General features: G+C 44.7%; 1 protein-coding gene across 1 annotated transcript; it reads left to right on the top strand.

The window, feature by feature from the left end:
- The first annotated feature begins 279 nt into the window (after positions 1–279).
- PSMC6 (proteasome 26S subunit, ATPase 6) lies at positions 280–12244 on the top strand. Its single transcript, XM_068149079.1, has 14 exons — positions 280–407; positions 1122–1201; positions 1502–1541; positions 1731–1783; positions 4623–4690; positions 5171–5285; positions 6185–6272; positions 6422–6483; positions 6571–6694; positions 7461–7522; positions 8593–8713; positions 8804–8884; positions 10743–10814; positions 11790–12244. The coding sequence occupies exons 1-14, from the start codon at positions 281–283 to the stop codon at positions 11906–11908; spliced, it is 1212 nt and encodes a 403-aa protein (XP_068005180.1). The 5' UTR covers position 280; the 3' UTR covers positions 11909–12244.
- The last annotated feature ends 2000 nt before the right edge of the window (positions 12245–14244 follow it).

Below are 14244 nucleotides of genomic sequence, written 5' to 3'. Positions count from 1 at the left end.
TTCTCACAAGACTTGTGCTCTACATCCTTCACCAGCTTCGCCACCCTCCCCAGCACACCTATACACACCTGTAGGTAAACAGGGGTAGGTATTTTGCGCACGTATGTGCGGGGAGGGTGTGTGTGACCGGCCGGATCTGCCTGCCAGTCTCAATGCGCATGCGTTTCCCCCCTCTCGCCTGTCCCTCCGTGTCGTTAGGGGGCGCCGCGACGCGCGGCCAGAGCGGCGGGCGGGCACGCGCAGGGGGCGTGCCGCGCGCGCGGCCCTGCCCCCGGCGGCCATGGCCCTTCCCGGCATTCCCTATGAGCGGCGGCTGCTCATCATGGCGGACCCGAGAGACAAGGCGCTGCAGGACTACCGCAAGAAGCTGCTGGAGCACAAGGAGATCGACGGACGCCTCAAGGAGTGTGAGCACTGGCCCGGGGGGAAGGCCGCAACCCTAAAGAAAACCGCCGCTGAGCGCCATAGGAAGCTTTTGAGGGAAACCAACCGCCGCCGCCGCTGCCCGCGCTTCGTCATGGGCCTGGTTGGGCCCCGCGGGGCAGTGCCGGTGTCTTGGCTGAGGGGTGGGCAGCCGGGCCTGAGCGCTGCTGGTCGCAGATCGCCTTACCAGCGCCTTGGCTCTTCTCCATTATAAACTGAAAAAGCTCGGTGGGGCAGCCTCAGCCTTGGGGTCCCCTTGCTTGTGGACGAGCAGGATGGTCAGGCCCTGTTCCCTCCCCTTCGAGCCGGACGGTTCTTTTTCCTCATCTAGTTCCCGTGTAGACTTTTTCAGTTGGCGTTGTATTATCCTGTTGCAAACGTTCTCTGTTACGTTGTTCTGGCAGTAGTGTCTCCCACACTAGTAATGTCAGTGCCATACAGAAGCACACATAGTTTTGAATTTGAGCTTTTTAAACTCACGATTTGGTTTTAAAATGCCATCTACAGAGTGTTCATGCTAATAAGAAACACACTTTATGTTCAGGGTGTGCAGTTCCTGGAGCATGTGCTTGCAGTAGGGTGACTTAATAGGTGTGCAGATTCCCTATGACCTTCCTCTACCTGCTGGCAAAGGGCCTGGTCCTGAGTTGCTGTTGAATTAAATCTTACCAAAATCCTTTGTTTGCTTCCTCTTCTAGTAAGAGAACAGCTGAAAGAGCTCACCAAGCAGTATGAAAAGTCAGAAAATGATCTGAAGGCCTTGCAGAGTGTTGGGCAGGTATGTAAGAAAAATGAGGTCACAGCAGCCTGTGGTGGTGAATGGCAGTGAACTGGCCTGGAAGTCACATTTAAGGCTGGTTTTGGGAGCAGGAACACCAAGTGTATGGGCTAAAGGAAGTTTTCTGTGTCCTGATGACAGAGATGTGTTAAACAAATAAAAGCTCTGGCAAGTGGCATGAAGCAGGAGATAAAAATAAATCACACCTGACAGTCCTCTCCCATGCTCAAAACACACATCAAATGCTGTTTTGCACTGATGATTTATCTGTGGGCTAATACTGTATTTATGCTTTTGCAGATTGTTGGTGAGGTTCTTAAACAACTAACGGAAGAGAAATGTAAGTGTTGGACTGTTGCATTCTTTGAGGTGCTCAAAATAAGCTTTTGTAGTTAAAATCTGGCTGAAGATTTGGGAAATAATGAGAGTATTGGCAGGAAGATACATTAATCTGAGTGTTTCAGCAGCATAGTTAAGAGTGAACCAAGGAAATTTGATTGGCTTTTGTTTTTTTCTTTCACCTCCTCAGTCATTGTGAAGGCTACAAATGGACCAAGATACGTGGTTGGCTGTCGTCGTCAGGTAGCTGTTTTATGTGAACATTCATTAGAAGTTTGATTTGGTCTCTGATATTAGCATTGCTTTTCATAAGCTAAGTCCTTACTGGGATGAAGTATTTTCTTCTTTAATGTGTGCATGGCTTTTTTATACTGGTATTTGCTTGCCCTTCACAGCTGGTACCAGTGTCATTTCCTAGTGAAGACAGAGCAGTCCACAGCATACCTGTAATCTTGCATGTGTTTTATCCTTATCCTTTTCATTGACTTCAAGCTCTCTGTTTCTGTCTGATTCTGAACTCTCTGAAAATTAATCATCACTGTGACACTTAGTCAACTGGGTAAGGTCTTCCATGCTGTGTTGTGAATGCAGCACGTGACCAATTTTAATCTTCCATAACTACGTGTCATGGACTCGCAGAATGGATAGGTTGGAAGGGACCTTAAAGATGGACCTTAAAGACCTGGTTTTAACCCCCCTGGAAGACATCTCCCACTAGACCAGGTTGCTGAAGGCCCTATCCAACTTGGCTTTGAACACTTCCAGGCTTGGAGCCTCCACAGCTTCTCTGTGCCCTGTTCAGTGCCTCATCACCCTTTTGGGGAAGAGTTTCATCCTAATGTCTAATCTCAATTTGCCTTCTTCCAATTTGAAGCCATCACCCCTCAGCCTGGCACTCCATGCCTTTGTGAAAAATCCCTCTCCGTCTGCATCTGTACTTCTCTTTATGTTTTTCTAATGCATTTATACTCCAATAAATACTGCAGGCAATGCCCTTGGTCTGGGAGGCTCACAATAGCAATACTTTGCAGTAAGCAGGGAGGAAAACTTTTGTCAATAGAGTATGTATTTTTCAGAGAGGATGGACCTTTTCTCCTCCTTTTGGAGAGAAAGTGTTTGAGAAATGTGGATACCTTTAGGTGTGTTGGTCTGTGTAGGACATTCACCGATATCCATGGCTTTCCCCCCCAAGCATCCTGTTATAGGATTATGGAATATATAATCATTTTGGTTGGAAAAGACCTTTAAGATCATTGAGTCCAACCATTATCTAACTCTTCCAAGGCTGCTGCTAAACCATGTCCCTCAGCACCACATCTCTGCATCTTTTAAACACCTCCCGGGATATGTTTTTGCTTGCATAAAACATATGCAAGAGTTGCTGGCATTGAAATGCTGTAAAGACCTAATGTTATGCTTCATCCCAAGAGGGTGTAGTGCAAACTGACTATTTTCTTACACTAGATAGAAGAAAATATTTTCCTGGAATATAATTGTGTACTTAATTCCACTACTTCACATGTGAAGTAGTCTTGATGCTGTGTGTTGGAACAGATAAATTCTGGGGAATAAATTGTCCTTGTATGAGCCAGGCAGTGCAGTACATACTTCCTGTAATAAAAACACTCTGATCTTAAAAGGTCCTTAATGTGTACCAGAGACTAAAAATAAAAAAAAAAAACCACCCATATCTATGGTGGTTTTCAGGATGTCAGAATATCAAGGCAAGTAATTTCCTGTGGAATGTTTCACAGTTGATAAGAATCATAGAATGGTTTGGATTGAAAGGGACCTCTAAAGGTCATCTAGTCCAAACCCCCTGCAGTGATGAGTTTGGTCACAAAGCATTTTCAAGGCTGACCTGGAGTATCTCCAGGGATGGGACATCAGCTACTCTGGGCAACCAGTCCTACCACCCTGGTAAAGAACTTGTTCCTAACATTCAATCTGAATCTATTCTTTTCTAATTTAAAACCATTGTCCCTCATCCTATCTCTGCAGGCCTTTGTGATCAGTCCCTCTCCATCCTTGTAGGCCCCCTTCAGGTACTGGAAAGCTGCTATTAAGTCTCCCTGCAGCCTTCTATTCTCTAAACTGAAGAACTCCAGCTCCCTGAACTCAGCCTGTCCTCAGAGGAGAGGTGTTCCAGCCCCCTCATCATTTTCATGGTCTTCCTGTAGAGCCACTCCAGGTCCATGTCCTTCCCGTGTTGAGTGTTTGATCCAAGGCCTTGTGGCTTGGCTGCTGAGGAAGGGGAACAAGGCTTTTTATACTGAAACAAAATTACTTCCCTATCTAAGATGTATTTTTGAAGGAACTTGAGGTCAAGGTTGTGGGTTTTTTTTTTGTTTTCTTCCCACTGCAGAATAGCAGAAATCTATCAGGCAATGTTGAACCTGATGCAGTGTCAACCTTTTACAGGTTGTCCCAAAGAACAAGAGATAGGATGAGAGGAAATGGCCTCAAATTACCAGGGTAGATTTAAGTTGAACACAAGGAACAGTTTCTTCCCTGAAAGGGTTGTCAAGACCTGGAAGAGGCTACTCAGAGAAATGGTGGAGACCTCATCGATGGAGGGTTTAGAAGACATGTAAATGTGGTGCTGAGGGGCATGATTTAGTGGTGGCCTGGCAGTGATGGGTTTAAGGGTTGTTCTCAATGATCTTAAAGGTCTTTTCCAACCCAAACAATTCTATGATTCTAACAGGTTCATTGGTCTAGGTCAGCTTCTTGATCATAGAATCATAGAATTGGTTTGGTTGGAAGAGCCATTTAAATTCATTGAGCCCAACCTTCAACATAAGACTACCATGACTATTAAATCATGTCCCAAAGTGCCATGTCTGCACGCTTCTTGATCATCTCTAGGGATGGTGACTTGCTTCTCCCAAAGGTCATGTTCCCACAAAGCTTATGGGAATATATTCCCATTTTAAGCATTCCCAAAAATGGTGGTGATGGGGACACAGGGTTGACCTGTACCTTGGTAGCCCTGTCTTATTTGTGATGCAGTTACAGAAAACACTTTGGCTGGAAGCAGATGTTGTTGAGGTTCTAATCAAAATGCCTTCTTTGTGTCTAGCTTGACAAAAGTAAGCTGAAGCCAGGGACAAGAGTTGCTCTGGATATGACCACTCTGACTATCATGAGGTAGGTTTTTGCTCCACAGCTAGTCTTCTGCTCATATAAAAGGGGAAAAGAGTGACCTGAGTAGGTTACACCAAGAGGTTGGAATGATCAGCAATCACAGAATGTATCAGGTTGGAAGGGTCTCTCAAATGTCATCTTGTCCAACCCTCCTGTGGTAAGCAAGGGTATCTCCAACTAGATCAGGTTGCTCAGGACCCTATCAAGTTTGCCTTTGAGTGTCACCAGGGATGGGGCCCAAACACATACCACGTTTTCTGCCAAGAAGTGCTGAAGTAAGGATGAAAGATTTAAGTGGCTAATATATACAGTTCAGGATAAAATGGGCTGCTCTTGGCTGCTCAAAATAATTGACGTAACTCTACATTTCAGCAGGTTTTTAAGCATTTAAGAAGGAATAATTTTCATACTTGCCATAAAATTTTAATACTTATGAATGTCTTTGCACAGTGACAAATGTCTGCTCTTAACTCTTCATTCCAGGTATTTGCCAAGGGAAGTGGATCCACTGGTTTATAACATGTCTCATGAAGATCCAGGAGATGTTTCCTATTCAGAGATTGGAGGCCTGTCAGAACAAATCAGAGAGCTGCGGGAGGTATCCAGTATTTCAAACCAACTTCTGATGTGTTCTGAGTCACATTTTTCAGTGTAAAGATGGGGGGTATTTTCAGCTTTGCAGTTCCTTTTGTGGCAAACAGCAGTGTGATTATGAGCCAACTGACTGTGACAGATCATTTGTGTGCTGCTCACACACCTTGCAGAAGCAAAAAAAAGCTTGTTCTGAGCACCAAAACCCCAGTTCTCAAACTGGTTATGTCTTCTCTCTGCTTTTACAGAAGCTCAGATCAGGATTAAAATGAAGAAAATCCTCTAAGGAGGAGGATTTGAAGGGTCCTTCAGACTAAGGGAGTGCCATAAAGATGAGTAGGAGGGCATAGAATTGAGAACCAGCAAAGCAAATTGAATTTTGTACAAACACTGCTAGGGTGGTGGTATTACTAGATATTAAAAAGGCCTTCTTTACAGTGAAGGTGGTGAGACACTAAGAAGTTGACCAGGGAGGTCATGGATACCCCTTCCCTGGAGGTGTTCAAGGCCAGATTGGATGAGGCCTCGAGCTATCTGGTCTAATGGGGGTGTCCCTGGTCAGTGCAAGGGGGCTGGAACTAAATGATCTTTGAAGTCCCTTCCACCCCCAATCATTCTAGAATTCTGTGAATAGTGACAGTAGCAAAATATGGTTCAAGCAAAGGCCATCAAGAGAAACAAGCTGTTGTAGAGCTGAGGTCTGAACAACAAAAGCAGAATTGTGGATTGATCCATTAAATCAGTCAAACATTTTCTATCTTAAGTGGATCTCACAGCAAATACGGTGCCGAGAGGAATAAGAACACAGGTATCTGGCAAACAGGCTGTCAGATACCATTAGCTTCTTGGGATTGCTGATCTAGTTTAATACACAGAGTCTCAGTTTGTTTATCTGTCTCTTCACAGGTAATAGAACTGCCACTTACAAACCCAGAATTATTCCAGCGTGTGGGAATAATACCTCCAAAAGGCTGCTTGCTCTACGGCCCCCCTGGTGAGTCTCATGAAAGGATAATGAACATTGAGTTGTCACACTCAGACTGTAGCAATGGCCTTGTTTTGCTGCTTTTTTCCCTTGTTGCTTTTTTCAAATCCCCAGTGTGCAGCATTGATTTAAACAGCTTCAATCTCTTCGCTGTCCAGGTACAGGGAAAACACTTCTGGCCAGAGCTGTTGCTAGCCAGCTTGACTGCAACTTCCTAAAGGTAGGGTGAGTTTACTTCTGACCTCACACTCCCCCTCAGCCTGTTTGCACTCCAGTCTCTTCACTTATGTCTCTTGTTCCTGAACAGGTGGTGTCGAGTTCTATAGTGGACAAGTACATTGGTGAAAGTGCTCGGCTGATCAGAGAGATGTTCAATTATGCCCGAGATCATCAGCCATGTATCATTTTCATGGATGAGATAGATGCTATTGGTAAGGCTGGTGGCTTGAGGGGTAGCCCAAGTCTTCTTCACATGCTAAAATTAGCCATAAAGCCATTCTCAAAAGACTGCAGGTGTGCTGGTCCCAGAGAAGGGGCATTGAGGTAATGAGCATGTCCAGAGGAGGGCTACAAATCTGATGAAGGTTCTGGAGAACAGGTCTTCAGTGGAGGAGATGAGAGAACTGGAGTTGTTCAGCCTGGAGTGAAGGAGGCTGCTCTTTACAGCTCCCTGAAAGGAGCCAGGTTCAGTCTCTTCTCCCAGATAACAAGTGATAGGACAGGAAATGGTCTCGAAGTGTGCCAAGGTTGGTTTAGGTTGGACATTAGGAAAAGTCTCTTTGCTGAAAGAGTGGTGAAGGCCTGGAAGGGAAGTGGTGAAAGCCCTGTCCCTGGAACTATTCAAAAAATGTGTAGAGTTGGCACTTAGGGACACCTTAGTGATGGACATGGCAGTGCTGGCTTAATGGTTGGACTTGATGATCTTGGAGGTCTTTTCCTATCTTAGCAGTTCTACGATAATGGGACAAATGCTTTAGCTTCCTCCTGGAGCTGTTCCAGCCAGCTCGGAACCACAGCTCTGCCTTGGCTATTTTTTTACTGTATTAAAAAACATTTTTTTAAAAGATGTGTGTTTAACCTTTTAAATACCACCCTGGTTCCCCCCCCAGTTTAAAAGGGAAACCTCTCTGCCTTCAGAATTATATTCTGTGGAGGCAGACATCAAGTGCTGTCACTGATGGGTTTGATCTGCTGCAGGTGGTCGCCGTTTTTCTGAAGGCACCTCAGCTGACAGAGAAATTCAGAGGACTCTGATGGAGGTGAGTGTCTCATCCCTGGCTACTTACTGTAGGGTCCAGATATGGATTGTTCCACTGGGATCTCGCTTGGTAGAAGCTTTTCTGAGTTAATTAGCTAAAAGTGAACTAGGTGCTGCTTTCACCAAGGGGAGTTGCACATCCTGGTAACTCAGCCATGAGCTCTATTTGGAGAGTAATGGAAAGGAGCTTTAAAACTGCTAAAAATGTTTGAGAGATTTCCTTTTCTGGCTGCAACTTGACTTTGCTGCTGCTTACAGTATCTTAAAAATTTGGAGGGCTTCTCTTTCTTAAAGAGGGGAAAATTAGCTTGTCTCTTTCATCCCAAGACCACTTATTCTACAAAATATTGGAACTGTTTGATTTTTCAAAACTGAAGGGGGTGAACCTTGGTTTAGGGGTGAACCTTGTAGAATAGGGTTATCAGTTGGACTTGGTGATCCTGAGGGTCTTTTCCAATCTGAACATTTCTGTGATTCTGAGAAGTAGTTGTATTACTTGTCCTGTGCTAATTGCTGTGGTGAACTGGGTGGTGTGAACAGAATGTTAAAACCACTGCTGACAAACACTGGAGCTAATGAGAACCTTCTTTGGCCTGTGTTTGCAAACAGTTTGCCTGATTCAAAAGAATGTCCCTGCCTTACAGAGAGCATTAAATGTCTGTGATCAAAGAGCAAGTACTTTGAATCTTCACAATGATGTCTCCCTGTGTGTGGCTTAGTATTCGAGAGGCTGCTCTCCAAGTCTGATTTGAATGTCCTGGGCTTGCTGCAATACACTCAGGCTGTGTCAGCCAACCATTGGCTCCTTGTGTTGTTTTCATTGCCTTATTGTTTTAGGCAAGCCTTTCACGTTTCAGCTCTGCTTTGCTCAAGATCTTTCTCTCTGGGCAAAGCATTTTCAGTGTCTCTCTTAAGCTCTTGAGTATGCAGGGAGATGGTAACCTCTCATTAGCTTGTAGCATTTGTTGGTGATTTATCACTTGGTGTAAATACTTATGTGGAAGGCAAGCACAGTAGATCACATTAAGAATGGCTTAGGTTGTTTAAAACCAGACTTCTGTTTACTGTTAGCTATTGAATCAGATGGATGGATTTGATACTCTGCACAGAGTTAAAATGATCATGGCTACGAACAGACCAGACACTCTGGACCCTGCACTCTTGCGACCTGGAAGACTGGATAGGAAAATCCGTGAGTTACTGCTTTGGTGTGGCTGGGAGGAGGATGTTCTCCATACCAGCTCTGGGCTTCTGTTCTTACTAAAGCTGCAATTCTTTCTAGATATTGATCTGCCAAATGAGCAAGCCAGATTAGACATTCTGAAGATTCATGCAGGTCCTATCACGAAACATGGTGAAATAGGTAAGTAGGAAGTTGCCTTAGATATTCCTCCTACTTCTCTTTGTAAAACTGTGATGAAGGTGGGTTGTGACAGTGACTCTGCTCCTCTAAACCGGCCACACTTCTCCTCTCTCATAATTCTGAATTTTTACTGCATCCTGATTGAAGTGTTGCTAACTCTTCTTTTGCACCCCTCAGAGCATGGTTGTAAACTGGAAAATCAATGTGGTTCTCATCAGGTAGTTTCCCGTTTCTAAAGGAGTGCACAATACAAGTAAAACCGGCATTTTCATTTTCCCTCACAAAGAAAGAAAATGTCTCTCTGCAGAAATCAGAAAACAATCTTTAAAGGTCATGGAGAAAATTAGTTGGGGTTTGGAGATGGTGTGGTGAAAGTCTTGTTGTCTGAAACAAAGCTTGTCTTTGGGTAGCGGTGTAAATTTCCAGAGCATGAAGACCAGGATCTGTCAGATAAACCAAGGAAGGTTTATTTCATGGCTGTGTTACTTTCGGCTGGCCAGAGTCTTACTTTAACAGTGACACCTCAGAGCTTTCTTGTATGAAACCTGTAATTATTATTTGCCTTTGAAACTGCTGCCTTTTATTTCAGTAATGCCCCCCCCAGCCCCATCTCTGCTGACACAAGCTATTCACACTGCCAGGCAGCAGGGGCCGGGCAGTGCAACTGAGCTTCTTCACCATCTGGCTGCATAAACAGCTGCAGCACAGCAGTGGAGGCTGGGGGAGGGTGAAAGGGATAAGGGGTGATTTTTCTGAGGAGCAGTGTTGGCTTTAATGTGCATGTCTGAGAGAAGAAGCTCCAAAACTAATCATGAACCTGGGATGAAGTAGTTCATCCTTTCTATTCATAAATGGCTACAAAGATGCTGAGGGGCCTGGAACACCTCTGTGAGGAGGAAGGGTTGGGAGACCTGGGGCTGTTGAGCCTGGAGAAGAGCAGACACAGAGGGGATCTTCTCAATGCTCAGCAAGAGCTAAAGGGCATGTGGGGGGCCAGAGGATGGGGTCAGGTTCATTCCACTGGTGCCCAGTGACAGGACAAAGGGACAAATGAGAACCCAGGAAGTTCTATCTGACCAAGAGGATAAACCTCTTTGGTATAAGGGTGCTAGAGCCGTGGAACAGGCTGCCCAGAGAGTCTCCTCTGGAGAGATTCCAAACCCATCTGGACACTGATCCTGGGCAATCTGCTGTGGAAGACTGCTTTAACCAGGGGGTTGGACTCTTAATGCGCCAGAAGAGACCAACGGTCGCCTCGTCCAAGAGAGCACATTGCTGGCTCATGGTGAACGTGTCCACCAGCACTCCCAAGTCGTCCTCTGCAGAGCTGCTTCCAGCAGATCAATCCTTACCTGTACCGGTGTAGGGGGTTATTCTCCAGGTGCAGGACTCTACAGTTGCCCTTGCTGAACTCCTCACCTCTCCATCCTGCCCATGTCTTACTGAATGGCAGCACATACTGAGATAATAAATGCTTTTAAGTAGATGCAGTTGTTATAAGCAGAAAGGGACTGAGTTCCCATCACTGGGAGATATGTTTTCTGCTTTTGCATCATTTAAATGATGAGAACATTTTCTTGATGTTGCTTTTCTCCCATTTCATGTTGATGGTTGTAACCACAAGTGAGTCACTTTGGGGTTTAATGATAAAATGTGAGTTTTTGGCTGCAGCACATTTCAGTTTTAATGAAAAGGGTGATGGAGCTGATGACTTCAGTTAATTTTGTTTAGTGGGTAGCCATCTATTGGCGCTGAAATCAAAGTCAAGTGATTCTTTGTTAGCTGGACATGTATTTTGTTGGCATCCCCAACAAAGTGTAAATTTTTTTCCTAATCAGCATTTGTGTTTCATTAATAGATTATGAAGCAATTGTGAAGCTTTCAGATGGCTTTAATGGAGCAGACTTGAGAAACGTCTGTACTGAAGCAGGTATTTTCTTAACTCTTAATTTTGATGTGCTAATTCTTGGTTAATGCTAAAAGGGCATAATATTTTTGCTGCTAAATGATATTTTCTCTAACTGCTTGTTGGCTGAGTGCTGTGACACAGAATCATTAAAGCTGGAAAAGATCTCTGAGATGGAGTCCAACTGTGAACTTGGCACTGCCAGGTCACCACTCAGCCACGTCCCTCAGTGCCACATCTACATGGTTTTAAATCTCTTCAGGCACAGAGTCTCCACTACTGCCCTGGGCAGCCTGGTCCAGGGTTTGACAACCACAGAATCACAGAATGTTAGATGTTGGAAGGGACTTCTGGAGAACACCTAATTCAAATCCTCATGCTGTAGCAGGTTCACCTAGAGCAGGTTGTTCCTCAGCACCAACATCCATTTTTCTCCTCTTTGAGGAGAATTCAAGTTTCTTAGTACCTGGGTTACTGGAGAGTTAATACTGTCACGCTTTTTCCACCATGTAAGCTCATTGTATGCTTAGGGTTTGCCTACGTGGGAAGGCTGAGTTACACAGTAAATACACCTTGTAGTTTAAAATGAGTTACAATTGATCACCTACTCATGAAGGTGACTTCATTGAAGTTCACTCCTCTTCCCATCACCCAAGACCTGTAACTTGGTTCTGTTTTCACCTCAATCTGAGTGAATCTCTAGATGATTTAGATTTGATGTTAGGAACAGTTTCTTTCCTGCAAGAGTGGTCAGGCATTGGAACAGGCTGCCCAGGGAAATGGTGGCATCTCCGTCCATGGAGATGTTCAAGAAATGTGTGGACATGGCACTTAGGGACGTGGATTAATGGCCATGGTGGTGTTAGGTTGGTGGTTGGAGTTCATGATCTTAAAGGTCTTTGCCAACCAAAACAGCTCTGTGATTCTATGTGGTGTCCTCTCCACACTGTTGCTGCAGGGAGCACCCACTTACTTATGCTGTTATATTGCTCCTCGCAGGGATGTTTGCTATCCGTGCTGATCATGACTTCGTGGTTCAGGAAGACTTCATGAAGGCTGTTAGAAAAGTGGCTGATTCTAAGAAGCTAGAGTCCAAGCTTGACTACAAACCTGTTTAACTGTGTCACGTGTGATTGACTGCACGCATCCTACCAGATTCATGTATACACAGAGGAGTAACCTCCCTCTTGATCATTGTAAGGTGTTTGTGTAATGTGTAGCTAGGAATTTGGTTGCAAGATGGCTACAGAAGTGTTTTCTGTACAGTTCTGAAATGAAGCATTCATTACAGCCCAGGGTAAGTAAAATTTTTCTTAGCAGTTATGGTCTGGATTTATAAAGCTGCCTAGATGGGTTGACAGTAAGAAAGTAATTTCATTTCTTGACTCTTTTTATATCAGTAAATTTCCTTTTCCCCAAACAATTTATGAATAAAATCTGTTTAAATCTGCTTATCCCTGTGCACTTTCCCTGTAACTTGAGGAGCATTGAATTGTGTATCTTTGAATTTAAAGAGCATCTTTTCTCTGACATGGGGATTATTGCATTGGAGCCCTGTGCCTTGCATAGCCTTGAGCAAATCTTGCTCAGCCAGGAGACGGCAAGTGGTAGTCACTCCTCCACTGCTCAAGTCCAGGAAGAGGATTTAGCTGAGCTGGCATTGAATTATTGCAAGGAGTAAATGAGGTTTAAAATGTTTACTGTCACAGAATCATAGAATGGTTTTGATGGGAAGAGACCTTTAAAGGTGATCTAGTCTAACCCCTCTGCAATCAGTAGGGATGTGTGCAACTAGAGTAGGTGGTTCAGAACCCCATCAAACCTGACCTGGAATGGTTCCAGGCGTGGGGAATCTACCACCTCTCTGGGCAGCCTGGACCACATTTTCATCACTCTCAGCATCAAAAATGTCTAGAGCCACAAGTCTTGTGAGGAGCAGCTGAAGAAACTGGGGTTGTTAAGTCTCAAGAAGAGACAGAGGGGAGACCTCCTCGCTCTCTGTGACTCCCTGAAGGGAGGTTGATGCCAGGTGGGGGTTGGTCTCTTCTCCCAAGGAGCAAGTGACAGGACAGGGTGAAGCATCCTCAAGTTGTGCCAGGGGCAGTTTAGGTTGGGTATTAGAAGAAGCTTCACTGAAAGGGTTGTCAAGCCCTGGGATAAGCTGGCCAGGGATGTAGTGGAGTAGCTGTCCCTGGAGGCATTTGACAAATGCATAGGTGGGACATGGTTTAGTAACAGATTTGGTAGCATTAGGTAATGTTTGACCTTTATGATCTTAAAGATCCTTTCAAACCAGAACAACTCTATTATTTGAGCCTGTGCTTCTTTAGACATGCAGAGTGGTGTAGCCAATACTTGGCAGGTTGATGCTGTGTGCCTTATGATACTGGAATTGAGCAGTGTGTGTTGCCTTTGTGCTCCCTAGGAGCTGACTGCTGCAGCTGTTGGAGTAAACAGAATTAAAATGTAGAGGCTGAAGTGTTGCTGCTCTGAAGGGCATCTGTCATTCCACCTTATTTTTTTTTATTTCCAAACAGTTTCACTCCAAGAGGTATGCCTGTGGGTTGACTGAACCACTGTGCAGCTTATCTAAATGTTGAGCTGGAACAGAACTGTACCAGACTCTACTTCTGGCTGCTCCTTGTTATCCTAATTGGATTAGTCCGGGCATGTTCAGCTGACAGACAAATACATTAGATTAACTCTAGATTTGCCAGGAAACAAACCCCTTAAAAGCATCTCCCTGGCAGCTTTGACAGCCATTTTAGATCTTTCCCCATCACTCTGAGACAAAGCAGGTGGCATAAGGTGTAGTTTAACTGGACAGGCAACAAGAGTTTCATGTTTCTGTGGGTAAGGGTTGTTGATTTGTTTTCTGATTAGTATGAAAATTTCCTCTTGTCGTTGTGTCAGGAGTGTGAAGATGCAAATCTCCGGTTCAGTTGAGTGTGACACCCATTTGAATGCAGCTCATACAGGTCTGAGTGCTTCAGCCAAGTGTGCTTGGAACGAGAAAATTCAGTAAAAGGCCATTTCTGAGCACTGTGGTGATGTAAGCAGTGAGCTGTAAGCAGAGCATTATCCTGGAGGAGGATAAAAGGTGGCAAACTGTTCCCTGAAGCCCTGGCAGTAGTTATAGCTCATTCTTGAAGTTCAAACTGTAAGCTAAGGCTAGCAACACCCATCCCTCTTCCAGACACCAGCTGGAGGTGGGAACTGAAGTTTCACTGTTGCTTTCCCTTTGCCGTTTCATTTTTCATCTTTCTCTGAAAGGGAACGGTCACTGAAACAGGATTGTTGGAAGTTTCTCAGTGGGGAAATAAGCAAATGAGCTAAGTGTTTAAGTAGTTTGGGATAATATAGAATCTTAGAATGGTTTGTGTTGTGAGGGAACTCAAGGATCGTATGGTTCTAACCCCCTTGCTGTGGGCAGGGACACCTTCCACTAGACCAG

Source organism: Melanerpes formicivorus, unplaced genomic scaffold, assembly GCF_026170545.1.
Source record: "Melanerpes formicivorus ecotype bairdi unplaced genomic scaffold, bMelFor1.0.p_v2 SCAF_17, whole genome shotgun sequence".
Lineage (NCBI taxonomy): Eukaryota > Metazoa > Chordata > Aves > Piciformes > Picidae > Melanerpes > Melanerpes formicivorus.
This window is presented reverse-complemented; position numbering and strand designations above follow the sequence as displayed.

Excerpts from the sequence above, each read along its gene's own strand:
- PSMC6 (XM_068149079.1), top strand. The coding sequence starts at position 281 with ATGGCCCTTCCCGGCATTCCCTATGAGCGGCGGCTGCTCATCATGGCG. Across the intron at positions 1,784-4,622 it reads TGGTTGGCTGTCGTCGTCAG|CTTGACAAAAGTAAGCTGAA; the intron begins GTAGCTGTTTTA and ends CTTTGTGTCTAG. Across the intron at positions 6,273-6,421 it reads CTTGCTCTACGGCCCCCCTG|GTACAGGGAAAACACTTCTG; the intron begins GTGAGTCTCATG and ends TTCGCTGTCCAG.